This window comes from Emydura macquarii, unplaced genomic scaffold (genome assembly GCF_026122565.2).
Source record: "Emydura macquarii macquarii isolate MOO-44397 ecotype Brisbane River unplaced genomic scaffold, CSIRO-AGI_Emac_v2 contig_1253, whole genome shotgun sequence".
In the NCBI taxonomy this organism is placed as follows: domain Eukaryota; kingdom Metazoa; phylum Chordata; order Testudines; family Chelidae; genus Emydura; species Emydura macquarii.
In genome coordinates this window covers 92,341,808-92,369,570 of record NW_027131390.1, presented here as the reverse complement: position 1 = coordinate 92,369,570, position 27,763 = coordinate 92,341,808, and the positions used below count along the sequence as shown (strand labels likewise).

General features: G+C 41.1%; 1 protein-coding gene across 1 annotated transcript in view; it reads right to left on the bottom strand.

Annotated features, from left to right (window-relative positions):
- LRP1B (LDL receptor related protein 1B) overlaps positions 1–27,763 on the bottom strand; it is a 1,171,881-nt gene that overhangs the window by 213,484 nt on the left and 930,634 nt on the right. The window contains 3 exon segments of the mRNA XM_067549510.1: positions 3,000–3,122; positions 17,460–17,545; positions 25,313–25,496. Of these exon segments, the coding sequence (XP_067405611.1) occupies positions 3,000–3,122; positions 17,460–17,545; positions 25,313–25,496 (393 nt within the window).

Here is a 27,763-nt window from a genome sequence, read left to right as displayed (position 1 = left end):
CTTGCACAGATGCAGTATGGCATGCTGTATGTCTCACAAACATGATACTGTATTTCCAAGGAGATTCAGGCATGTCCTTACTGTTGTGTTTTGATTTGACTGAACCTGCAACATGAGAGTGGATGTGTTCTCATATCTCTCCTGAGATATGTATGCTCTGACTATAATGGAATCTATGACAGCTCCTATAAATTCTAACCGTTATACTGGTGTCAACTGGGATTTTTCTTTGTTGATTTTTAGTTTGAGAGCAGAGATGAAGAATATGATGAACAGCATCTTTGACCTATAGAAGGGATCTTCCCCATACCAACCAATCATCCAGGTACAGATAGATTATATTATGCCCCTATCTCCTTACATGAGATGCCACCACTGCCAGGATATGGTGTAGTAGTGAGTCTGTACTGGAGAACCTAGTGTCAATCGTGCTTCTGACTAATGAATAATCTTAAATACTTCATGTGCACTGGTTGTAATGTAATATAAAAGTATGCGGCTTGCAAGTCAAAAATTGTAAACCAGTCTTGTGACTCTGGAGACAGGATTATTGAAGTGAGGGTCACCTTTCTGAATGGTATGCAAGGAATGAAGGTGTTGAGTGTTCTTATTCAAAATGGGAGGCCATCCTCTTTTCTTCTTCTGTATCAGCAAGTTGTTGGAATAAAAACCTCTCCCTTGGAATTGAGATGGAATTTCTTCAATTACTCCACAAGACAAAAGCGATTGTATCTCTTGTAACAGTCTCTCTTGAGATGCGTCCCTAAAGCGGGATGTGGAAGAGGGTGAAGGGGTCAGCACAGTCTAGAACTGAATGGCGTATGTGACTCATTCTATTTCTAATACCTAGCAGCCTCATGTAACTGAAACCCATACATTCCTGGAAGAAGTTTAGTTAATTTCTGAAAGTTGCGATGCCAGGGTCTAGATCCTTAAAAACGGTATTGCAACTTTAATTTACCCATCAAAATGGTTGTTTCAGAGCCAATGTAGTCTGAAGTGTAAAGGATGCTGAGGCAGAAGGTCTTTTCTTTAGAAAATGATGCCTCTTTCTTGGAGGATATGCAACTCTTTGAACTCAGCACAGATCTGTGTCTTGAATAACTATGAAGCATACTCTGTTTTCTTTCAGGGACAGGAATGTATAATCCAAGAGATCACAGAAGCCTGGGAGTCCTTCAGATGTGAAGAACATCATCAGTTTTCAAGCTAAAAAGTCCAGGCTCTCAAAAGGTAGTTCTTTGAGCACTGACTGAACTTCATATGGAAACCTAGACCTTTAAAGCCAGGATGCCCTTCTTATAATTACCACTGTGGCCAGAAACCTAAAAGTGGAGTCAATCACTTCAAAATACTCTTGGAGAGATGTTCTCATGATTAGTCATCTCTCTGAAATTAAAGCTGTCAAATCCTCTCTATTCTTTGGAGGTAGTTTATCAGCAAAAGTAGAAAACTATGATTCATAAAATTATAACAGGCCAGTAGAGCCCAATAATTTGAGATCCTAAAATGGAGACTCACTGTTTCTCAGAGACCTTGTTCTTTGTCTTACCAGAGACAGAAGCTGTAGTTTTGGATGATGGAACCCTGGAGCCAAAAGAACTCAACCTAACCAGAGCACTCCTGGAAAGAGGAGAGAGTTTTCCAGGGCATTCAGAAACAATGGGTCTCACACCCATCTCCTGGAGCACTAAAGAAGAAACAACTGCAAGTGCACAACTCTGGCTTTTTAAAGTCTTTTTTGAGAAGGACTTACAGGTGCTACTTCTGCTGTTCTATTCTGTGCTTACAACTGTAGTATCTAAACACCTTCCAGAAATACATTGAGCAACATGATTACACATCTGTCACATATTGTTTGTTCTCTAATTTTCACCTAGTAGAAAAAGCAAGTGCAGAGGAGTGTCTTGTTCTGGTAGGTTTTTTTTTTTTTTTGCGAACATGAGACTGCCCCAAACAAACAAACAAACAAAAAAGGGAAAAGGGGCAATGCTTAAACCCCAGAGAGTTGGTCTTATACACTCTAAAGTCCTGGCACCCTGACAAAAAATCCTGTAACAGGTAAACAAATCCTTAAAGAGTGTAAACAAAAACTAAACTTACCAAAAGATATGCCAACAGGCAACTAATCCTACAGCTAACTAACTAACACTGCCTTAATAAACACACCAATATATATATAGAAGAAGCAAGAAAAGCTAGCTAAAGTAAGTGCAAAAAGATATGTGCACTAGGTAGCTACATCCTGCAGCCAAGGATGATGAGACTAGCAGGGAACACTGAAGCTGAGGAACCTGAGAATCCAAATGCCTCAATGCTTCTGTTTTCCAGAACAGGTCAGACTTGAGAGAGAGAGTGAGTCAAAAAGAACTACTCACCACTGCCCCCAAATTAAGAAAAATAAATGTTTTAAATGAACAAAGGTGAGTAATAGCTGGATATCTGTACTTGCTCTGCTGCCAGAGGCAGAAATTTTGCTTTGCAGAAGTGAGGACATGGTCTTGCTTAGGATTTTCCATAGCAATTACATTAAATTAACTCCAGCATCTATGCAGACTAGCCACATCCCATAAATCACAAATTATGGGTGAAGTTATACTCCAGAATGCCAGATCAGTGTAATGTACACTGTTTCTCCACCAACATCTGATTACTGATCAACTTATACCCAATATAAATCTTACCCTGAACCACCTTTTAAGTCATGTTGAATTTGGCTCAGTGATACACTTTTTTTTATTAGTTCTGGATGAATTTATTCCATTTCCATTCTAGAAATTTTCATTATCTTTTCAGAGGTCTCAGTTCTGAGATTTAATCATGTTCATATTTGCTCAGAAACACAAATAGATCTTGGACTTCTATTATGAAAAAGAAACATTAATCACATTTTTAGGAGGTTAATAAAGACCAGACATAGTATTTTTTTCTATCTGATCTTATTTATTTACAGTAATACTTCCCTAATTCTAGTAATTACATTATTAATTCCCAATTACCTTTATGTCACTTCCATTCAAAGACATTCTGTTTATTCTGCTCCCATTTGGTCTGCTGGAATCAATCCAATAGATGAACTCCTCTCTATAATCAAAGTCTATTGCAATCACATTGTTTAGTCCCTAAAAAGGAAAAGAATCAGGTCCACTTTTTCACATATGCTTGAAAACAAATTATTTGATGGCATTCAAAATACAAGGTAATCACTGCATTTATTATTCATCAAAAAGGATGTATTATACTTACTGTATGTTTATGTAGTACTTATGTATTTTATGTTTCCATATTTTATTTGTAAACATAATCAGAACAGTAAATAAAACTGGGAATAATAGCAAACTATGGTACAAAGAGCTAGAATCTCTGCAGTTGAGACAGGCTTTATTGCTTGAATGTCTGCCAGGTGTTTTACAGCTGCCAATAATTTTATGGGATCTTGAATTTCATGAGATGGGAAAAGGAGAGAAGTGGTATGTTGGTTGAAGTTGATTGAGTTCTCTCTGGTGTAAGTACAGGACCACAAATAGCACTCACTGGTCATTTGTAATTTCCTCCATCGTCTTGCAAAATGGTCAATTTTGCCATCTTGGAGAGTGAAAACTTGTATGACCTTCTGGCACCCGAAGTTTTCATTGCCCTTTTGGGGGCCTTTCTTGCCTTTTTTGATTCTGAACTGCCTGGTTTTGGTTTTGGTTGGTTCTGAACAGCCTAGCGAAGGGCTAGCTGACGTTTGATCCCAAGCAGTGTCAAAAGCTGGAGTGAGCGCTGTGGTAAGAAAAGTAAAAGTGTTTGTTTTCTTGCATTTTTGTTTTCTTTTATCTTCTGCTTAGTCTTTCTGGGCTTTATTTAAGACCTACCACCAGACTTTGAAAGAGAACAATCACAGCTTGCTTGAGTTGAATGTCCTATTTCCAGGAAAGGAGACACAATATCCTTCTTCTTTCCAAATGCTGAGGAAGGCTAATGACACAGAAATCAAGTCAAAGACTCTTTCAAAGATGAAATATATTGTGAGATTTCTTGTCTGAGTGCATTGGAAAGCGTAGAATTCCCTAACAATCAGATGCTATTATGAGAGGTATACATAAAACAGGCAGGTTAGGCAAACAAGCAAACATTGCAGAGATTTTTCTCCTGAAACTCCCATAATGATGGCAATGCTTGATGGGGGAAAACTGCATGACCATAAACTAGGTATGCCATGAGTTTTGGAAGCTATGTACAGCATACCCATGGGATAGCATCATTAAACCAATCAACTTTTGGTCCTGGGTGGCAGATGAGGAGGAGAAGGACTTTTCATGCCCATATTCCCTAACCAATGAAGGTTCCTGCCTTTCTAGATGAGAGAAGTCTCAACTGAACTCTAGAATCAATGTATAAGGAAGGGGCCAAGAAGCAGAAAGGGCAGAGCCCATCTGTGATTTGAGACTGGGAAAACCTTGCCTTATAATCAAAGCATAACCTCCTTAATCTTCTTACAACTGATGGGGCCACAATTATATTCATATTGTAGAAGGATGAATCCATGTTATTCTGGACCAGAGGAAGACAGAACACTAGTGCTGTGAGGGGTGGTGGGACAAACATTTTTGTTTTGTTTTTTGTTTTGTGGGTGACTCCTCCCAATATCTGACAAAGAAAATGATGTCCCAACGTCCTCCCTCCATCTTGGAATTCCACTAGTAATGGAGGGGGTGTAGATGTGGTTTGGAATCTTGAATCATAGCCCACAGTGCCTGTTCCATCATCTGTACTGTGAGGATTGGGAAATATCTGTATTATTTTTACAAGTGTCATGTGTCGCTGTGTGATATTACCATGCCTGAATGAACAGTTACATTAAAAGGGGTTGATTGTTAAAGAAACCAGGCAGGATAGCTGAAAAAATTGCCTAGATAAGACACATTCTCTCAAACAATAGTCCAGTTCATAGCTGGAAATAGGGACTCCTAAGTCCCAACTATGGCAACAGGGCCCTTGGACCAGGAAAGAGATAAAAATACATTGATCTGCTTAAAGGTGCTCCTGGCAGAAAGAGAGGGAAGAAGTGGTCAGCTCAGGTGGTAGCTGTCACAGGGAGACACAGAAAGAGCATGCTTCAGGCTGATCCAGAGAGAGACTGATTTGAGCCAGGGTTTGCATCAAGCAGGTCCCAATTTGGTCCCCAAGACAATGGGGGAACCTAAGGCTAAAGTTTGCCCTTTGAGCAAAATAAATTATATTTTGTTTTAGATGCCTCTCTGTCGTTGTGTAATATCATTGTCCACAAGCTCCTTGCAGGAAACTTGCAGATGCTAACTCCATTGGGGCTGTGAGTTATCATGGTTGGCTACCACTGGGGAACAATCTGGAGAAAACAGTCAGGGGTGGTTGGCCTGTGGTGCCCCATCCAAAGAGAAGTGGAGGCATGGTCTTGCCATTTGAAAGGGGCTGGAAAAGGGGTGTCAGCCAGGGCAGCCTGTACAGGGATTGTAAAATATATCACGACTGCAACACCTGAAAGGCCTGCTTCTCCATTGGTGAGATTCATTTCTGCAGAGGGAATACCTCCACCAGTATTGTGGTCACTTCTGAGACAGACTACCAGGTGAGAAAGCATCAATTCATTTTTCTCAAAGTTCACCAGAAATCCTGATGGACTACCAGCTAAACCAAATCTCCAACTGTAACTATTGCTTCTTGTAGAAATCATGTGTGGACTATTCAGTCATTCACATATGGCAGATGAGGAATTTGAATATGAACAGCTGCAACTACCACAGTTAGGATAGGAGATGAAACCCGAATATAAAGTGGCACATTGGAAGTGCTCCTAAGCATGAATAAAGCACAAGCATTTTTACTGATCATTTTACATGTTGCTTACCTGTTCTAATCATGAGTAAAAGTTATCTTTTAATGGTGACCACTGTCTGATTGGATAACACCTCAGCAATCTTAAATTAAACATCCAAACCCCTATGGGTTGGAGAATGTGCAAGCTGCTCTGAAATTTTATCTAAAATGCTGAATAATAAGTCTCAATGTCTCTTCTACTTAACAAGAGAAGGGATGGGAAAGTGAATGAACCAAGCTATTTTGGGGAAAGAGATGAACAAAACACCCTGAAGAAAATTCATTGGTAATATTGCTCTACTAATAATGGATGGGGAATGGTGTGGAGAATACACCTCTGGGATCACAAACTTTCCATTGCCATCTTGGTGTCATCAGCCAGCTTCAACCTAAACCTGGATTCTTTGGATCTGTATGTCATCAGGATCCTTGGTCAGAAGAAGGTTTTGTCGGAGGTATTTCCAAACCCCTGAAGATCTTTGTAGTTAGAGGAAGAATAGAATATATAAGGCTTCCTATATAATGGGAAATAATTCTTTTGTTTCTTCAGGTATTGAAATGAATCAGTGGAATCAGAAAAAAATCTAGTCTTTAAATGAAGTGGTAGCAAGTTGTTGCTTGGTCTGCAATGACTCCAGAGTCCAACCTACATGACTGTCAGTCAAAATGTAAGGGGAAAGTGTGATTAAGTCAGAGACAACAACATAAAAAGAAGTCAGAGAATTCAGATCTGATGAACTGTATAGAATTAGTCCCTCAAATCTGACAGGGATACAGCCAGAGTTTTGGCACAATAGACTGCTGCGGTGCAAGCCACATCACCCTCAGTTACCAAATATATTTTTATTTTTAAAGTTTGCCTCCAGATTTCTATTGTAGGCATCCTTATTGGACATATAGGAATCTACAGATAAAGAAGACTTCTTCAGAAAGGTGACTGAGGCTGTATGAATGTAGAGTAGAAACCCCCACATTTTGGGAATGGATGAATCTATGAAACTGTGAAAAATAGGCCCTGCATCTGGCTGTTCCAAGTTCCATTAAAATTTCCTAAGTATCCAGATCAATAGGGAACTGTCTTCTGCTTGTCTCTGTTTATTTTTTCTTGGTTCAGGTAATACAGACAGAAGAAACCAGGAATACCAGAGCTTTAGCATCTTCAAGAAAAAACAGCAAAGTTTCATTTGGGTTGGGGGAGACAGGAGGAGTACTTCTGTTTCCTGAGAACATCTCTCTTTCCTTTTCTGAAGCATGGTACAGCACCCTTATTTCCTCTTGAACTAATTAGTTGTCCCCATTTATGCAAACTGCTTCTGGAAAAGGGTAGGTAGAGATTTTGAAGAGGTATTTGCAATGTGATGGTGACCATGATTCTCCCTGACTGTTGACCTTCCCTGAGTCTAGGGAAATCCTGGAGGTTTGATGATGTAGGGAGCAGGAACAGGAGGGCAAAGGAGCATGGGAAAGCAGGGCAAATCTTCAGTGCTTATGTGTGTGTGGGAGAAAGACTGGGAGAGGGAGAAGAGCTGATGTTGGATTGGAAAGAGCTGCATAGCAATGTAGTGGGTAGTGAATGAAGTCCCAACTCTTAGCTCCTCTCCTTGTGAGCATTTATTGAACAGCTGTTAGGTTAGGGAAGCACAGATCTTGCTGGTAGAGGAGAGTAGTTGCCCCCCTTTGTCAGAGCCTTGTGCATCTCTTTAGTCAGAGCTGTAACCTCACTGTCTGCTAGGTGTCCCCTTCAATGTCTAAGTGAAAAATATCTGATTTCCCAAGAGACACAAAGAGAAAGAGATATTTAGGCAGGAAGGACAAAATAAGGAGCCTGAAAAGGAAGCTATCTTACTTGTTTTGCTGCTTCAGCCGCCATTCCTTTTTTCAAATCTAGATGCCTTTAAAGGCACAATCATCCTGAGAACAAAGGCCAGTAACCTCTCAGAAAAACAGGAGTAGATTTCAGACTAGTAAATGGTGGGAACTGATGTAGAGATATAGGAACTAAAATTCAGATGTCCTCATTGGTTGGAGCTGCTTGGGCTCTTGTATATTAATGATGGAGCTGTTCACTCAAGATTAGTGGAGCCTGAGGAGAACTGCCCATACCACTTACATGGAAAACTTGTATTTTTGCTCCTGACTGTAAATATTGGTGTAGTAAGGAAACAGATCAGCCAGGGAAAGAGAGAAGCAGTGACACCTTGCCCAAAGGTAATTTGAATGTTTTCAGAAGAATAGACAGACTAATATTGTGTTGTTTACACAAGTTCTATTAGTGAGCATAGCAAAGTCAAATATTTAATGCAAGATAGTAAATTGTGTACATACTCCTGTGTGAAAATGAACACTTCCCTGGTGACATTAAGGTATACAAGAAGTCAGGAAAAAGCATGGCTCTGCTTACTGCAACTGTTTATTTCTTTTGAGGCAGGTTTTGTAGTATTTTTTAATTATCTGATTAGTTCTGAGATGAATAAATCATTTTAAAAATTATTTTTGAAATAAAATCTATGGTAAGTAACTACAGTTAGGTGAAGAATAGCTGCTATGATATAGAAAATGCTGAAACAATACCTCTGTTCTTAGCAGGTATCTATGATCCTATTTTTGGACGTTTTTCTCAAAGAAAGACTAAGAATAATTTGTTTTCTACTTCTAGTATATTTATAATAATTTAGACTAATTGTGGATACCTTTAGGTGTGTATGTTTGCATCATTTACAGCACAGTAAATTATGGATCTTGTCATAAATTGTGTGAATAGATAAAATGGAATGTAGATTTTGATAGTAATTAGCTCAAGTACACACACACACACACACACACACTGGTTACTCGCCTTCTTGTAACTGTTATTCTTCAAGATATGTTGTAGATGTTCAGTATAATAGTGTGGGTGCTTATCTGATTCAACAGTGCCGGAGAGATTTCCCTAGAAGCACCCATAGGGATGGACAAACATGTGCTCTGGTTTCCCACACAGTCCAAGCTGAGGGTATAATGGGTGGAACTGCCAGATCCATCCTTCAGTTCCTTTGAACTAGACTCTAGACCACAGATTCTGATGTGTTGGGGAAGGAGGGTGGGTCGTGTAATGAACATATGCAACACATCTTGAAGAACAACAGTTACAAAAGGTGAATAACCATATTTTCTTTTTTGAGTGATTGCATATATCCATTACACTGACGATGACTCCCATGTGGTTTTTGATGACAATGGAGCTAGGAGTCTCATCAGAAGAGGGACTATAGGATTTCTTTCCCCATCAATCATATCTTCCCTTGATGCAGAAGTAATTACACAGTGTCTAGCAACTATGTGAACTTTAGAACATGTCACTGCTCTGCTGATGTTCACAATGGGAGTGTTTCCCACAAATGCCGTGAAGGCCAAGTGTGCCCTAGCTGAATGTGTTGAAAGCTTCCTAGGGAGCACAATACCCTTGGCAGCATAGCCTGGAACAATAACCCATTGGGAGAGTTATTGTGCTGTCACAGGATGACCTCTCTTTCTGCATAAGACACAAAAGGCTGAAAAGAAGCCTGAAAGGTAAAAGATCGGGGATCAACATATATTTGAAGTATGGAGTTTTTGTTCATCTTTGTTAACATGTGGTTTTGGTGGGAAAAAAGGCAGGTATATTGACTGACTGAGATGGAAATCAAACACTACTTTGGAAAGAAAGTTAGGGTGTGGCCTGAGCTGTAACTTGTCCTGGTTGAATATGGTGTATGAAGGATCAATGACCAGGGCATCTAAGTCCATCATTCTCCTTGCAGAGGTGATGGCTACTAAGAAGGCTCCCTTCACTGAGAAGTGTAGCAGTGAGCAGGAAGCTAAGAGTTTGAATGGAGATCTCATAAGAGCTGACAACACTAAATTCAAGTTCCAAGGTGGAGTTGGATCCCTGATTGGTGGGGAACAGCCTGGCTACACCATTTAGGAATCTGGTTGAAAAAAACCCAGTCCTTCCAGTATATGAGGGTGAAATGATGAAAATGCAGCCTCGTGCACCTTATTGGAGCTGACTGCTAGACTTGATTCTTTAAGATGCAAAAGATAGTCCAAAATCTTTTGAGTTGTAGATTACATAGGAGACACACTGTGGTGAGTAGCCCAGATGGAATAATATTTTCATTTACTAAGGCACAGGTTCCCAAACTTTTTTTGCTGTGCCCCCCACTTCAGATATTCATGTCCCATGTGTGCCTCCTTCTTTCTAAGAAACGGTATTTCTGATGATGCCTGTGGTCCAGGAGCCCAGCCCAGCCCAGTATTCCAGTAATCCCTGGCTTGTGAGTATCCCCTGCCCACAACATGCTCCAGGTGCATGTCCCTAGCAGGAAACAGACAGCTGGACTACACCTCTCTCCATGTGCTCCCAGCCTTGAGATCTCCCAGAATCACTCACTGGCCACAGGCTCCTCTGGCCCTGTCATGATCAAAAGCCTTTGCAGTCAGGGAGGAACTACCTTCCAAGGGGGTGCATGTACATCAGCCTCTGGAGAAGTGAGTGAGTGAGCTGGCATGCCCTCACACTCTGGCACAGGGAGAGGCCACACCTCTCTTCTCATCCTTCCCTCTTCCTTTTTTTGTGAGCCTGGCAGCAGAGGCAAGGGCTGGAGCAGGAGATTTAGCTAGTGAGAGCACAATCAGATCCTCATATCCCGATAATCTTGTCACACACCCCAGGGGGGTGCATCCACAGTTAAAAAAACAATGACGAAGGTAAGCAACTCTCATGGATGGTTTTCTGTTAGTAAGCAAGACATTCTGGACTGCCAATGAGCAGTGTGCCTCCCCTAGATTTAACCACTGATAAACCACAGCATGAGGTGCAGAACCTGAGGAGTTGGGTGCAACACCTGCCTGTGATTATGAGAGATCAAGTCTTTGACTAGTGACAGGAGCCATGGTCCTCAGGTGGACAACCTGCACAGAGCCATGTGCCATGGCTGCCTTAGATAGGCTGAAGCTATGAGAATCATTCTGACACGTTCTTGCCTCAGCCTGACAGTGACTCAGGGAATGAGTGACACAGCTGGAGACGCATATAGCGGGGCCTTGTCCCAAAGGAAAAGGAAATTGTCTGAGAGGGACCTGAGACTGTTACCCATTTTTTAAACAGAATTGAGGGCATTTCCTGTTCTGGTGAGTTGGATACAAATCCACTGTAGGAACTGAAAAACTGATCTTCAAATGGTTGTGTTGAGAGACCTTTTGTGATCCAGGTCGAATGACCCACTCAGATCATCCCCACATCTGGCCATTCTGAACTCCTGGGACGTCCAAAGCCTTAAGAGTTAACAAGTTCTGTATACAGAAATTCCACAACCTGACTGCCTCCTGACACAGACTGTCTGACCTGGCACCCCTCTTCTTGTTCACATAAAACACTGCTGTGTTGGTGGTGGTGAGCACTGGAATGGCCCTCCTCTGAATGTGTTGCAGCAACTACTGCAACTGAATCTAGCTAAAAAGAGCTTCAAGTTACCAAGTAGAGGGACACCCTACTTTCCTGTGCAAAATGGTCCTTTGCACTGTGTGACTGTATCAACAGATGGGTGAGGAAGCTGCAAGAAAAGCAAACTAGAAATGTGGCTGTAAGAATGAACATCAAATTGGGCAAACTACCTGTTACCCCAAGAAATCCAATCAACAAGTTTCACTCCAATTTATAAATTATATACTGCTTTCCTTGTACATCAAATACAACCATGGATAATTTGTCTCTCACCCCAAATTAGAAGCTTCACATTTGCTTGCCTCATGAGTTAGATCTACATCCTTCCATATGTGAAGAGTGTTTCTTGTTCTATTGTAAGTCCTAAATAACGTGAAATGCTTATGTACAATCAGAAATGTATGGAGCATGTCTTCCCAATTTAGAAGATTATAAGGATTTTGTTGGTTAGCATTATTAATTATTGCCCTCTAGAAATAATAGGAGTTGTCAGACACAAGGAAGAAGATATATTAAAAGACATAAACCGAGGTATAACTTCAAAATATTAAGAGAAATTGCTTAAAAGTGGGGAATCCCTATTAACAATAGGTGCTAATAATGAAATACAATCCTTGAAATTAATCAAACTTAAAAAGCTTCCAATAAGGATTAAATAAATGTGTTATACACCAAAAGCCATCTACTGGATACCAACGGAAGCAGCAGTGAAACTAAGAGAAATAAATTCTAATGACCCATCTGGCAAGTGTCTAATTGGAATCAGAGGGTGGATCCTCTAATGAGCCTGAAACTAGGGTTTATAATATTGAGCTCACCAGGTGTTTAAGAGGGTAGACTGGACTCAACAAGAAACTGCAGGATCCTGATGCCTGGACCAGCCATGTGACAATGACCTTGCCCCATCCCAGAGGTAACAGGATAAGAAGTGATGAGACTTTATTTCAAAGATTTTATTTTCCTTTTATTTTTTATCATAAATAACTGAAGGCTATCTTGCTGTGTCCACACTTTCTACTCAGACCTAAAAATAACCATATTTTTTATTTTAATTCCTTTATAAATCCAAGCAAACTAATCTAGGATAGACCAATAATGTCATACACTTGTTTTTAATATTTTAAACTTGTCCCTTTTGTACTAATCCTGTCAAAGAATAGTAACCACACATTGAAAGGGGCCTTAAAGACCAGTGCATCCTTGGAAGTGTGATAAATGTGTTAGGAATTGAAAATTTATTATAATAAGTAAATGTAATAAGAAATCTTAGTAATTTGCATTGTTCCTTGATATAATTGCTGGGCCTCATTTTAGTCTGTGATAATTGCTTGCAAGACTGTATTGTGTATGTGGCACGTACCTAGAGCATTGATTGTGTCTACATCTGACTGATGAACTGTTGATTGTTCTGGGTAAATTAATAAATTATTTGTTGTTTAAGAATAAGCAAGCGTCCTGATATGAAAAATACTGTTCATGCTAAAAGTTGATCTGAAAAGAAGCCAGCATTAAAACTAGTAAGCTAGCACTCCCTGGACTCAAGAAAAAGGTGTTATCTTATTAACACTTATCCAATTGGCAAACTTAGTTTGTCAGTGTCAGCTTTAAAATCAAAATGACACCCTGACAAATTCATTAAAAAGTACCCCTTTTCACACTTCTATGTTTTCCTGCTTCATCCACCAATTCAGAGATGACTATACCCTGGCTAGGAGCCATACTATCTTGTCTAAGTGGTGTAGCTGAAGATGGTAGGCTGACTTGAGCCATTCCTGCATACCCCTGAAATGCAGTCAGGCAAGTAGGATCACATATGTACAAGCAGCCATGTGTCTCAGGAGCCTGAGGCAGCTCTGCATTGTGGTCCATGGCTAATCTTTGACCAATAAACAAAGGTCCCAGTGTGGCTGGAAACCTGGGCTGTGGCAGGTAAGCCCTGACTGAAATCAAGTTCAACATCACCCCAGTGAATTCTATTCTTTGTATTTGTGACAGGATTGATTTTTCTGTTTATACATTTTCAGGCCTAGGTGGATGAATAGATGGAGAACCCAAGGGAAACATATCTCCACCTGCTGACAGGAGTGGCCTTATTCCAATCAGTCATACACATCCCAATGGCAGAGATAGGCTGCCACTACGACCAAGTGCTTGGTGAATACCCTCAGCATGGATGAAACACCAAAGGTAGTATGATGAACTGGAAATGATCTTCTACCATGAGCCTTAGGAAAGTTCTGTGGCCAGGACAGATTGCAACATGAAAGTAGACACCTGAAGGTCAAGGCACACCAACTGCCCAGATCCCAGAATGGTTTAATTACAGCAAGAGAAACCATATGGAACTATAACCTTTTCATGTATTTGTTTAGGTTCCAAAGGTTTAGTATGGGCCAGGTCCCCCTTTGGCTTTTGATAACTGGAAATACCAAGAGAAAAACCCTGGCCCAGTGCTGAGGAGAAACCTTTTGTGTAGCTCCCAAACAGTAGAGTCTGCTCTTCTGGGTTTAGTACAGGCTTGTGAGCTGAGTCCCTGCAAAAGGACTGGAAGCGGGGGATGATGGTAGAAGGAGAAAGAAGGAACCTGCAGAATATATCCCAATTCCAGCATGCTTAGTACCCATTTGAGGTGATAGTCTGCCACACGCTTAGGAAATGGAATACCTACTCCCAAAAGGGAGGGAAAGGGCCAGCTAAATAAAAGCTGAAGGTTATGCTGTGTTTTTCATTCAACACCACCAATACCAGAGAGCTCGATGTAGGGTACTGATAGAACAGCTTGAACCACTGGAGAGTTACACTCTTTGCGGTTTGCCATAGGTGTAAGGAATAAAGGGGTTTCCCAAAGTGCCTTGTGTCGCTGCACCAATTCTGCCATGACCACCCCTTGCCCCCCCTCACCCCCCATTCTGTGCTAACAGTCAACCCACGACCTGACCTTATTAGGGTATGCCTACGTGCTTGGCTGTGCCTTCAGCTCCCACGTCATATATGGGAAATGAAACTTAACTGACCATGGGAAACGAAACTTAACAGCAACCAGGAAATGAAACCTATTGCTAGTATCCCTGGCCAATCTGGTGCTGGCATGAAGCCCATAAAAGGGGTCTCATCCGAGCCCCTGGCTGAAAGCCTTCCCAAACTACCAGCCTGATCACCTGGGCTGGACTCTCCCGCTCCCGTGTACCCCCCCCCGAGTGCAAATCGTTTGTTAGCCAGCCGAGTTCGAGTTTTTGTGTTCATTGTATCCCGTTCTCATCTGAGTGGTAAGGAGTTAATTATCAGCCCGTGTCCTCCAGCTAGCTGACTGTAACATTCCTTCGTATCAGTCTGTGACTCGCAGTTAACTGTCTGTTGTCTCTTTAAAATTAATCTGTGCCTTGCAGTTAACTGTCTGTTTAGCATTCCATCGTATTAGCTTGTGTATTGTAGTTAATTGTTTGTTTAAATGTGTATAAACAGTTAAAATTCTATATTATTTCTGTTGTCTTATAATAAAATCCAGTTAATTACTAACTGACTCATTATTAACTCTCAGGGATCATTAACCTGTCGGAACACCTTGGTGGGCTGCATTATCACTCCATTTATTGAAAGGGCTACCTTTCCAGCCATGTTTAAAATGAACAAAAAGAAGTATTTCTTCATACAATTTACAGTTGACCTGTGAAACTCCTTGTCAGAGGATGTTGTAAAGCCCAATACCATACCAGGGTTCAAAGAAGAACTAGATAAGTTCATGGAGGATAGGTCCATCATTGGCTATTAGCCAGGATAGGCAGGGACTGCTGTTTCCCAGAGGCTCAGAGTCACTGACGGGATGGATCATTTGATGATTACCTGTTCTATTCTTTCCCTCTGAAGTGCCTGGCATTGGCCACTGTCAGAAGACAGGATACTGGGCTAGATGGACCATTGGTCTGATCTAGTATGGATGGTCTTATGTTCATAGCTAAGACAAAATGTCTATGAGCTTGTGAGGATTCTCCTCCACCAGCTCCATCTGGATACCAAGAGATGTAGCCATCTTTTCAGGAGCGCTTGATAAACCTTAAAATCATCTGGTACCGGAGAAGAAGCTTTTGGGACCAGAGCCTTATCCAGTGATGAGGATGAGATATTTAAGGGAGACAAGGCAGGAGTTCCTTGAGGCTGCTCTTGCACCACTGAGGAAGACAGTTGGTCTAAGGCAGGTTGAAAAAGGACTCTTAATTCAATGTCCGGCAGCTGTTTGGTACCAACAACAAATGGTCTTGCTCTACTAGATGGGAAAACCTCCCTTCTCAGTGTAGAAGCAGGGATATTGATCTTCATGCTGGAGGAACCCCAAAGGCCAGTACAGACAATGAGGAGGCTGATACAGTACCAGAAGCCAACTGTGTTTGGACTAGGCACTCCAATCTCTCAGCTTCCTGCTTCTGTCAGAACACTTTCAGTGAGAGTGAGAATAAGTTCTGGAGGACACGCTGGACTCCCTGAAATGGGAAACATAGGAACCCACTTCAGAGTCTAACGAGGAGTAAAAGTACTCCTAAAGTAAGGGTTGTGCAGTACTGGGAGGAATCATCATAGATCGGGATAGGGACTTACATCAATTCTACAGTACCAGAGCAGCACTGGAGGCTTCCTGACTACCAGTATCATGTGCTGAGGTGGAGGGGTACTAGTAGTCTAGGTGCTGTCATTGAAGATGCTGAGGAAAATGATACTGGACCTGAGATCATGGGTACTGCAACAGAAACCAGAATCAATGCTGAAGCCTACTGTGTGTGACAGCACCAGTAAGTAACACCATTAGGCAGCCATGAATGAATGGCAAAGGTACCAACAGGTGCTTCATGGTTGTGTAGGTCTCTGTTGTTGTTCGTATCAATGGAGTCCACTGCCCTGAAATAAGCAGGGGTAATGGATCTACTGTTGCCACCAATAAAGTAGCCAGTCTCAACGGTCCTGGAATGGGTACCAGAGTCAACAGCTCAGTCTTATGAGACCCACTATGAGGGAGTGGTAAACCATTGGGTATGGTCTAGCTTTGGTACTGGGATGGAACAGAGGAGTGCTATCCTGACGACTTTAAAGAAGTCAAAGCCTTCCTCTTTTTAGGCTCTGGATACTGAGCGTGCTCAGAGAGCTTATGCTTTTTTGAGGCCTGCTTAGCAAAGGAGCTCTTCTTTGTTTTTTGTTGACAATTGGCCAGGAGAACATTCCTGGAAGGAGTGACCGAGGCACTCCCTTGTTCTGACCAAGCCAGTTCCAATGCTGGGAAAAGAGCAGCTTCCATGAGGCTGTATCCTCTCCCTGCTTCTTCAATCTGGTTTTGAAGCCATGGCGACTTAGGCACTACCCAAGCACCTTAAACAGAGAGAGAGAGTGAGGACCAGTAACGGGCAACACTTTATGACACCCAGAGCAGGACTTAAAGCCAGGGAACCTTGGCAGATGCTTACCGTGGTACTTGGTGAAGCTCGAAGACACCCCTTATTCAACAATAAAATATTTAAAAAAAAATTAATAAATAAGAGTACAAAGTACCCAGACAAGTGCCACTAAGAACTAGCTAACTATATACAAATGTAGTTCACAGAGGAACAAGGGATGAAAAGCACTCTCCAAACACCAAAAGTAAGAAGGAACTGAAGGATGGGTGGTATATCTTTATATCCTTTTCTTGGCATACAAAAGAAGCCAGGGCACAAACGTAGCTGGGTATTGTTGGGTATTGTTAGGGAAAACTCTCCAGCAGTGGTGCATGAGATATGCACAAACACCTGCAGTGTAATGAACATACGCAAACACTCAAAGAAGTAGTCTTTGAAACTACTTTTCTTTGGAATCTACTTTTCTTTGGAAAGTTGAAAGCACACAAATTGTGCAAAAGTTTTTGCAAAAGCACAGGGTCATAAGATATGTAACATACTGTTCTTAATCATTTTTGGATTTCAAAGTGATTCAAGAAACAGCTGCCTGGATATTAATATAAATAAAAAACTCAAATAGAATAGTCATTTTAAGAAACCATAAAAATCACTATGACGTTGCTGAAATGTTCTGCAACACATATTATGACAGTTTTAGGATTATCTTTCTCTCAGCTGCACATTTTAAGTACTAATAAGAGCATTAAAATGAAACTTAGAGAATGTTACAGTGATTATACCTGTTTCAATGAAGTGTAGTTGGATCCATCAGTGCTGATTTTTCTTATTTCATGATGATCAGCCAGAATTAAGAAAGGCTCCTCATCTAAATCACCCCCACAAAAAATAAAAATATTACATTAGGGTTTCTTTAATTAATTTATGTAAATTCAGGAATATAATGCTGAAATAAATATGATTTGAAAAATAAAATGATACATGCTACAATTTTTGGGATAAAAAATAGTTAGAACCTTCAATTGTTTCAAGTAAGATCAACGATGCAACACAAAAATGAACAAAGTATTCAATTAGCATCTTTTAGTGTAATTTCATTTCTCCGTTGTAATAGAGGAACCATTTTAAAACTCCCGATAATTTGAAGTCAAACTGAATGTAAAGGATATTTTATATTATTTATCTTGAGTTTTAAAAAAAATCAATCAGGTGATGAACAACAATGCAAGGTGGAAAAAACCAAAAGTTGTTTCTCTCACAATAACTGTTGTTGTTCTTCGAGACATGTTGTGCATATATGCATTCCACTGTAGGCGTGTGTGCACCCAGTGCATTCGAGTTGGAGACTTTTGCCAGCAGTAGCACTAGCAGGTACATGCAACCCTGCTCTTTTTGGGCTCTCAGATGAGGGGGAAATAAAGGTTTTTCCCTCTCCTTCCCTTTGCAATGCTGTAAGTCAAGTCCAAAGTAGCAAGGATGGTGGGAGATCATGAAATGTTTATGCAAACAACACATCTTGAAAAACAATAGTTACTGTAAGGTAAATAACCATTTTTCTCCTTTGAGTGATGGCGCACATTTACGTTCCACTATAGGTGACTCAGAAGCAGTTCACTTACAGGGTAGAGGGACTTTGGATAATCTGAACAGAAACTATAGCACCAACTTGCCAAAGTTGGCATCATCACAAGAGGCTTGAGTAATGGCATAGAAATGGTAGACACAGAGGACCATGTTGCTACATGGCATACATCAGCTTTTGGAACATTGCCCAAGAAAGCTGAAGTGATGGACTGAGCTCTGATGGAATGAGCTGTTATTATCAACCAATGAACTGGTAGCAGATTTTGATACATTCAGAAACCCAGTGTGATATTTGCAGAGATGACAGTGTTTAACATTAGCTCTTTCAGCATAGGCTACAAAGAGTCTTAATGGCAAGATCTGAAAGGTCCAGGGAGGCCCAAATAAAACGCCAGTGCTCTATGAACATCCTACGTATGGAATGCTTGTTCATCCTTAGGCAAATGGGGTTTCAACAAAACCAGGAAGGTTAATGATTTGGTTTAGATGGAAGGTTGATACTACCTTAGGCATAAATTTAGGATGTGGCTTAAGGGATACCTTGTCCTCATTAAAGACTGTAAAAGGAAGGTCAGCCAGGAAAGCCTAAAGTTCTGAAACACTTCTTGCAGAAGTAATTGCTACCAAAAATACCGACTTCCTAGATGAGAAAGATAAAGAAGCTGTCTCCATATGCTCCAAAGGGGAACCCATGAGTTTAGAGAGAACTAAATTTAAATCCCCTACAGGTACCAGAGCAGACACAGGAGGGTAAAGTGTTGGTTAAGTCTTTTCAAAATCGAGAAACAAGAGGATGAGAGAGAAGATGGGAAACCTCTCTATTGGCAGATGTAGTGCTGAAATAACAGCCAGATGAACAGTCACAGAATTATTTGAGAGGCATAATGATTTCAGGTGCAGGAGATAATCTAGCACATGTATAACCTCAGTATGACTGGGTGATAAACTGTGGGACTGTGCCCAAACCTGAAAAGCTTTTCCACTTGGATGAATAGATGGCTCTAATGGATTCTTTTCTGTTACTCTCCAAGAAGTCCTGGACCTCTTGGGAGAACAATGTCTCATGAATGCTCAGCCAGAGATCATCCACACAGTAAGGTGGAGAGATTTGAAGTTCAGATGCAAAGATCTGTCCTGGTTCTGTGACAGAAGATCTGTAACAAGTTGTAGAATTATTAGCAAATGGATGGAGAGCTGATGTAAATCTGTGAATCAATATTGTCTTGACCGTGCTGGTGCAATGAGGCTTAAGATGCTTTGTTCTGTTTCAGCTTCCTGGGCACTCTTGGAATGAAAGGAACTGGAGGGAATGCATATAGAAGTGACTATACCAAGGAAGAAGAAAAGCATCTGTGATAGAAACTGCATTGTTGCCAGCCTTGGAGCAAAACCCTATGCACTTGTTGTTGAGGTTGGTCACAAATAAGACTATTACTAAGTACCCCAGGAGTGAAAAACCTGGAGGAGAGTCTCTTTCTGATTGTCCATTCAAGATGGTCTGTGAAAACCCTGCTTGCAGAATCTGCTAGTATGTTTCTCACATTTGAAAGGTGAAAAGCCTTCAGGAAAACATGATGAATACAGAGACTCTAAAGGAGGATAGTTTCCCAGCACAGCTGAGATAATCTTGCACTTCCCTGCTGTACATGTAAAACATGGTCATGGTGTTGTCTGTGAGAACATGCACCATCTGTTTTGTGAGGGAGGGAATAAATACTATTAGGCCTGATGAATAGCTCTGAGTTCCAACATGTTTATATGCAGGGAAACCATCTGGATATAAAAATGAGATTTCTTTGCACGTGTTCCTTGGGGCCAATCACCAACTCAGAAAGTGAATCAGTCAAGGAGACATGCAAATCTGCAGGTCAAGATGGTGCCTGGAAGGAAGAAATACTGAATGAAGCCAGCTTTGCAGGCAGCAAAGGTGAAATCTGGCATGTGGAGTTACATACCTGCACAAGGCCACATGGACCAGGAGCTGAAGGAAGGTACGCACTGTTGTCCTGGATCTGAGGTAATTGGAAAGGGCAGCTACAGATAGGTACCTATTCCTTGAGAGAGAAGCCATGGTTATTCTGGCATCGAGGTTTGCTCCTATAAAAATTATGCACTGCGTGGGTTGTAACTGAGATTTCTCCAAATTTAGTTTTAGGCCTAGATGAGCGTGACAATGTTTTGGATCTAGTCACTTCATGCTGGCAAGTCCAACCAATTGTCCAGGTATGGTAATATTTGAATGCCCAAATGATGAAGGTGGGCTGCTATTACTGACATGCAATTAGTGAAGACCCTTGCGGCTGGTGACAAACTGAAAGGGATCACTGTGTACTAGTAGTGATTGGTGTCTACCACAAATCAAAGGTACTTCCTGTGAGAGGGATGTATCACAACATAGAAGTATGCATCTTGTAAATTGAGGGCAGCATACCAATCTCCTATTTCCAGGAAAGGGATAGTAGAAGAGAGGTTGACCATCCTAAACTTGATCTTGTTGATGACATAGTTCAGCTTTCTTAGGTCTACAACAGGACAGAGGCCCCCACATTTCTTTGGGACCAGGAAGTAAAAAGAAGCCTTTTTCTCTGTATTGGTAAGAAATTCCCTCTCTCGCCTCCAATTCTAGAAGAGACCATAGCTCTTGAAGTTACAGAGTCTCATAAGAGGGGTCTGTGAAATGCGCTGGTAAAAGGAAGGGTAATTAATTGGATAATATATCCCTCCTTTACCGTGCTAAGTACCCACTTGTCTGACGTGATGTTTTCCCAAGTACGGTAAAGAAAGGATTGGCATAACCTAAAGGAAGGAGATAGCATTGGTACACTGTCCACTATCAAAAAGTAAAAATGACTGCTTTGAAATTGTAGACATCTGGTGAGAAGGGCCCACTACAGTTGAAGATGGCTAACAACATCTAGGAGGTCTTGAGCTCTTCTTAAGGGGATACTGAGGTCTCCGTTGGAAAGAGGGTCTATAATACTACTGTGATCTAACTTGTTTCCTTTTGTAGCTGGAGTGTAAACTCTTAAAGAGTGAAGAGTTGCATGGGAGTCTTTTAGCGTGTGCATGGTATCATCTGTTTTTTGTAGAATATTGTTTAAACCCTTCAAATGGTAAGTCCTCTCTTGTGATGTGCAGCTCCTTTGGGATGCCTGAAGCCTGCAACCAGGAAGTGTGCCACATAGAGACTGCAGTGGTCATGGAATATGAAGCAGTATCACCCACTGCCTGAAGGGATGTTCACTATGTAACATGTGTCTCAGACACTAATGCTAAAAACTGGTCATGAAATTCCACTGGCAGTTTATCAGAGAGCTTCGAAATAGCAGAAAATTAATAAAGTTATACTTAGATAAAAGTCATTGATGGTCATTGATGACTGACATTTGGAGTGTAGCAGTGGAATAGAGTTTACAGCCATATAAGTCTAGTTTCTTAAGCTCCTTTAGAGTGGACTTAGGATGGGTTTGATAAGGCTTGTTATCATATCCAACTACCAGAGAATCAGGAACTGGATGAGTAAAGAATTGTTCAAACCATGCTGAGGAACCTGGAACCTGGGATAAAGGCTGGAGTCTGTCAAAGGCATGGCTCTAACAAGGAATCATTAATAGGAAGGACAAAGTTTCCTGGAGTAGAAGTCTGCAAAATATCCAGGAGAGAGTCCAGTTTTTCCTGCACAGTCTCTGCCTGCACTCCCAGAAAAGTAACCAACCTTCTCATGAGATCCTGGAAGATTTTAAAATCCTCCAGGGTGGGAGAATGGGGGAGAGATGTTGATTCCAGGGTAACGGTTTTGTCTGGTGAAGAAGAGAAAATGTGAGAAGGGGCATCTAAAGTCTCCTCTAGTAATTCACCCTCCTCCATAGATTCCATGACAGCAGGTTGAGAGGTAGATGCAGGATGCTGAAAAGATGTCTCATGTACTAAGAGTGGGGGAGACATTCTCTCAGGAAGGGAATGAGATGGTGGTCTAAAATCTCTTGGTGCAGCCCAAGATCAATATGGCCATGGAGGATATTGCATGGACATCCCCTATCCATGGTAGGGGACCCCACCCCACGCTAAAACTTCCCTGCATGGGAACCAGTCTTGATCCATAGACCTGATAATGGAACATCTATAGGAAGAGCTGAAGGATCTTGAAGGACAGACATGTCCTTTCCCTTCTGAGCCTGAAGAAGATACAAAAGCTTCTTTAAGGTAAGGGGGAGCTTTTCCCATGGGTGTTCTTATGGCTGAGGATCAGGATCAGTAAAAGATACAGGCTGGAGTGTCTGAAAAGCTGATGAAAGAGATCAGCACTGCTGGTGCTGGAATAGACACAGTGTGTGTTGTCAGTGCTGAATGTATCTGCAGAAGTGAATGGATCGTTGGTGCTTGTTGCATCATCGGTGCCATGCGTGTCGATGGTGCCAAGTCAGATATCAGTGCTAGGTGCACTGACAGAGGTGATTGTGTAGTCATTAACAGTTGACTAAATACCAGAGCCAGCTGTAGTAGAGAGAGAGAGTCAGGCAAGGAAAAACAAGGAAGTTCCCTTACCGCTAGAATGTCTTGAGGAATAGAAGGCACCTCAGTTGAATGTATTAGTGCTGGCAGTGCCAAGAATGCTGGAGGGCCCAGAGAACAATGCGAAGGCCCTGGAACAGGTGAAGACACTGGCCTCAATGTCCCAAATGGAGTCAGAGTCAACGGTGCCATTTCTGATGTAACAAGTGAGTACTTTGATTTGTGAGGCTTCAAACCAGTACCAGACGACTTACCAGAGGACTGTTTGGGAGAAGACCAAGACTTAGAGATTTTGTCAGAGTCTGAATGTTTAGATCTCTTCAACCCAGACAGAGAAAGGGAAGCATGACTTTCACTCCCAGATTTATGTTTGGAGTCAGAAGCTGGAGGAGTAATCTGACTTGATCCAGAGGCCCCTGCGTCATGATCGGGACTCAGTTCAGCTCAGATCCAGGTTATATCACCTCCCTCATGAGGTGATTCTTCAGGCAACAGTATCTCTACTTCTTAGTGCAGAGGGGAAAGGAGGAACAAATAAGGCATTTGTCCCTTTCATGTCCCTCATCCAAACAAATAAAACACTCTTGTGCCTATCCATGACAGGGATAACAGTCCTGAACATGGCACATTGTTTAAAACCTGAGGATTTTTACTTAATAAATCCTCCAGGTTATAATAAAAGTATAGCTAAAATAACTATCCTGTACTATACAAACTATAAAAACTATACACAGGAAAGTTTTCAAAAGTTGGCTGACCAAAACTAAAGCCATAGGGAACTCCAACTCTTGCTACAGATAGGAACTGACAGAGAGGCAACATGCCTGAGAGAAGCAGGAGAGTAAGGGCACATGTGCCTCCTAGTGATACTGTTGGTAAAAGTCTCTGACTTGAGCACACTGGCATCACACAACTTTCTGTGAAAGCTTTTAATATAGTTTTTATACTGTAGTTCAGACTGAGATCATTAACTGTGATACAAACTTATAATTAATTAAGGTATAGTAAATACTTGTAACTCTGTTCTAGCACTACACAGTACATTGTATGCTGCTGTTGCAAACCAAAGGCAAATTGATAGTGGCATATCATTTGAAGTTAACAGAGATTTTCATAGAGATGTTACCCTCAGGACAGGCTAATTTAGTGCTTTGTGGAGACAGACTGCCTATGGTGAGCTGAAGAGGTGAGGTTAGGATTTTTGGGTGGACTCAATAGTAGCTGAAAAAGCCTCTCATAGGCTGGGAACTCCTCTAACCACAGCCAGTCTTGCTCCAACACAAACAGCTACCAATTTAACTTTGGGAACTTTGTCATTAACACTTAGAAAACTTTATGTATTTCAGCTCCAGCATATATTTCAAATCCTATCTCCTCTTACACTGAGATTAACTCCCTCCTCTCACTTGATGGCTCTGTGTCTGGTAAATGTTCGAGTGCCCTATAGGTTAAGGGATGGGAGACAATAAAATCAGATCCCATCTCTCTGCTCTACCTCTTCAGCTTCCTCTATCATTATTCATGGAAGCAGCAGGGACAAGAGTCTCAGAGATACAAGAAGTCAGGACTTCCTGTCACTGAGACAGAAAGTGGCCTAGTGTTGGAAAAAACAGGCTTTCAGGGAGTGTGGATGGGTCAAGAACAGGAGGGTCTCTGCCTGCTCATCAGTTTAGAGGATTTCCAGCATATTCAGAGGAGTCCAGAAGAGGAGGAATGGGGTGTTCTCTGTTTCTGCATGAGACATGGTTTGTAACTGGTAGAGTCCCATACTCCTAATTCTCCCTCCTTGAGCTCCTGCTCTTCAGGTAAATGACACAGTGCAATCCTGATGATTGAAATAAGTCAGGAAGGAACATTTTAGGACACATAAAGGGATAATTAAGCTAAGTTCTTATATACACAGAACTTTACTGTGCACTCCATTTCAAACAAGCTAGTCCATTTTGCACTATAGCAGGAGATAACATGATAGTATCGGTTTCTTTGTAATAGGAACATTTGTCATTTTTTATGCAAAGATCAGAAACACCATATAATTTTCTTTTATCCTCTTTTTTCCATATTTAACTTTTTATGCAGGCTTAATGCACTGGGTGAGTCTGTGCTAAAGTGTCAGCAAGCTATTCTAAAAATGAAAATAAATAAATAAAATAAAATAATGCAGCAGCAGCAGGCTTTTAATACTGCACACTAAAATTTTTACTATTACCATGTGATCAAGCAGTAGGCAGTATAAGGTGATATTTTTTTCCTTTCTGCTTCTGAAATTTCCCAGTGCCTAGTGCATAGTTAATAATTTACAGTATCATAATACACTGTAATTATCACATAGAATCCTGGGTGCAAAATACACAATAAAAGTAGAATTTATTCTCACATCAAGACACCTTGCATTGAATTCAGATTTCTGTTTCTGACTGAAAAGAATGTTTTAAACCATCTTTCTTATCATTACAAAGACTAAAACAACACAGATTTCAGAGTTAAGACTTTTCACAAATAATTTTGGATATATTTGCGTATAAATAAAATGTGATACCTGAAAGAGATTTACAGCCATTCAGGTTATCAGGTTGTGTTTCATAGCCATCTGCACACAAGCACTTGTAAGTTCCATATGTATTAATGCATTGCTGGCTACAGGGAAAGCCGGATGAACATTCATCAATGTCTACACATGTTTTGCCATCATCCTTGAGCCGGAATCCAGGCCAGCATTTGCACTGGGAAAGAAAAACAAGAACACTCATTTTTATTATTGGTGGCATCTTTCTGTTTGGCATAAACTTACTAAGAAGAGTTAAAAATTAGAAATCCAAGACACTGTAGTCTGGTACCCAACCTCTCAGCAATGACACAACTTTAAAATAACCTTTTTTGACCTACTGTTTTAGCTTCAGTCAACTTTCTATGTTCAAATGGCACAGATGTTTGGAGAATTGTCCTACTGAAGTGAAACTAGCAAAATTTATTCTTTATACATTTTAACAAAATATTAGTCCTTCCTCCCTTTTGACTCAACTATGATCATATGGCAAAATTCACGTTTGGAATTAACAAGAACACTAGAGTATAAAAGTCTAAAGGAGGTATGGTTACTTACCCTAGTAACCAGGGTTATTAAAGAAGTGCTCGAGATTGGATTATTTTGGCCAATAGTGTCCATTTGGGCTGTGTCTGTACCCTAAGAGCCTTTGTGTTCCCATCTCCCCAATGTCTCCCTCAAAAAGTCAAAGAGAAAGAGGGTCCAACTGTCCTTCAATTTCTTCACCAATGCAACATCAAGACTCCATAGTAGTAGCAAAGAAGGCTGAGTCATGCGTGTGAATACCACATCTCAGAGAAACAGTTACTGTAGGGTAAGTAACTATTTTTTCTTCTTCGATTGACTGCATTTCACTTCTGGTTACTTGCAAGCAATGACCTCATGGACAGGAGGCTGGTGCTTGGTGTCTATTTAAATAAAGATTGCAGGACAACTCTGCCAAATCAAGCCTCTGATCTTGATGCCTTGAGTAGGGAATAATGTTTCCTGAAAATATGGACCAATCCCCATCTAGATGCCCTGCAAATTTCAGAAATTATTAAGCATTTTAGGGAAGCTGCCTGAGCCCTTGTGGTGTGGGCTACAATGTGCATGGAAAGATCTAATCTAGCTCACTCTCAGCATGACATGATGTAATTAGATATCCATTTAGACAGTTTCTGGGTCAATATTGTCAAACCTTTAATCCTATCTGCAAAACTCTTCAAAAAGCCTATGGGAGTTCTTTCAGAGTTTTGTCCTATCGAGGTAAAATGAAAGAACCTTAACTACATTGAGTGTGGGCAGCGTGGCTTCCCCCTGCTTGACATGTGGCTTGGGAAAGAAAACTGGCATATGAATCATCTGATTCAAATGAAAGTCTAAAATTATCTTTGGTAAAAACTTCAGTTGAGGTCTAAGGGTCAACTTGTACATAAAGAACAATGTGTAAGGTGGACCACCCATAAATATCATGTTTGGGGCTTGAAGAGAGGATTCATTAACCCAGATAAGTCTATATTTAGATTACAGGAAGGGGCAGGGATCATAGACTGGAGGAAACACATGAATGTGGTCCTTTAGGTAACTAGCAATTACAGGGTGGGAAAATATCATGTGACCTTGGATGAGTCAAAGGTGAGGTGATTATTGCTACTAAGTGCACTCTTACAGAGTTGATGGATGGCCCTGAGTACTTTAGAGATAGTCCTGAATAACAGGAATCAGGGTGTCTGAAGGAGCCAGATAGTGTTGTGTTGCCCCAAAAAAGAATCTCTTCTATTTGGCTGCAGAGTCCTTCCTGTCAGTTGACATAAGACATTGCTGTTGTGTTGTCAGTCATGACCTAGCTTATTAGTCCACATAATATGGGAAGAGACACTGTGCAGGCTCGTTGTTTTATATAAAGGTCAGTCTGTTCTGGAGTCCAGAGGCTTGGCTCTAAGGATGGTTCAGGTGAGCTGAACACCCAAGCATGAAAGCATCTGTCACCAGTATCTTGGTGAGAAGAGGTGGAGAAACTGGTACTCCTTTGCAAACTTTGAAAGGATGTTTCCATTAATTTAACAATGAGAGGACTTCTCAAGGAACCTGCATCCTCATGTCTATGCAATGTTTGCTGGGTAGCTATACATATTTCAGTCTCCCTTGCATGCAGTGTAGGTGAAGTCTGGCATGCTATGTAACATGTGCAAAAGGTCACATGAGCGAGAAGTCTGAGATAGACTCTTACTGAAGATTAAGGGTGAGGATGGAGCTGGCTGATGAGGACTGTGGTATAGAATATGTCCTGTGGCAGACAAGTTCTTGTTTTAGAATCTAGCACTCCCCCTATAAATTCTATTCTTTGGTTTGGTAATTGATTTTTTCCTTATTGATCCTGAGACCCTGGGTGGTGAAAAGCTGCAGGGAGAAGTGAAAGGAGTTGTTCACCTGTTGTGGTGATCTTTTTCCAGTGATCCGACT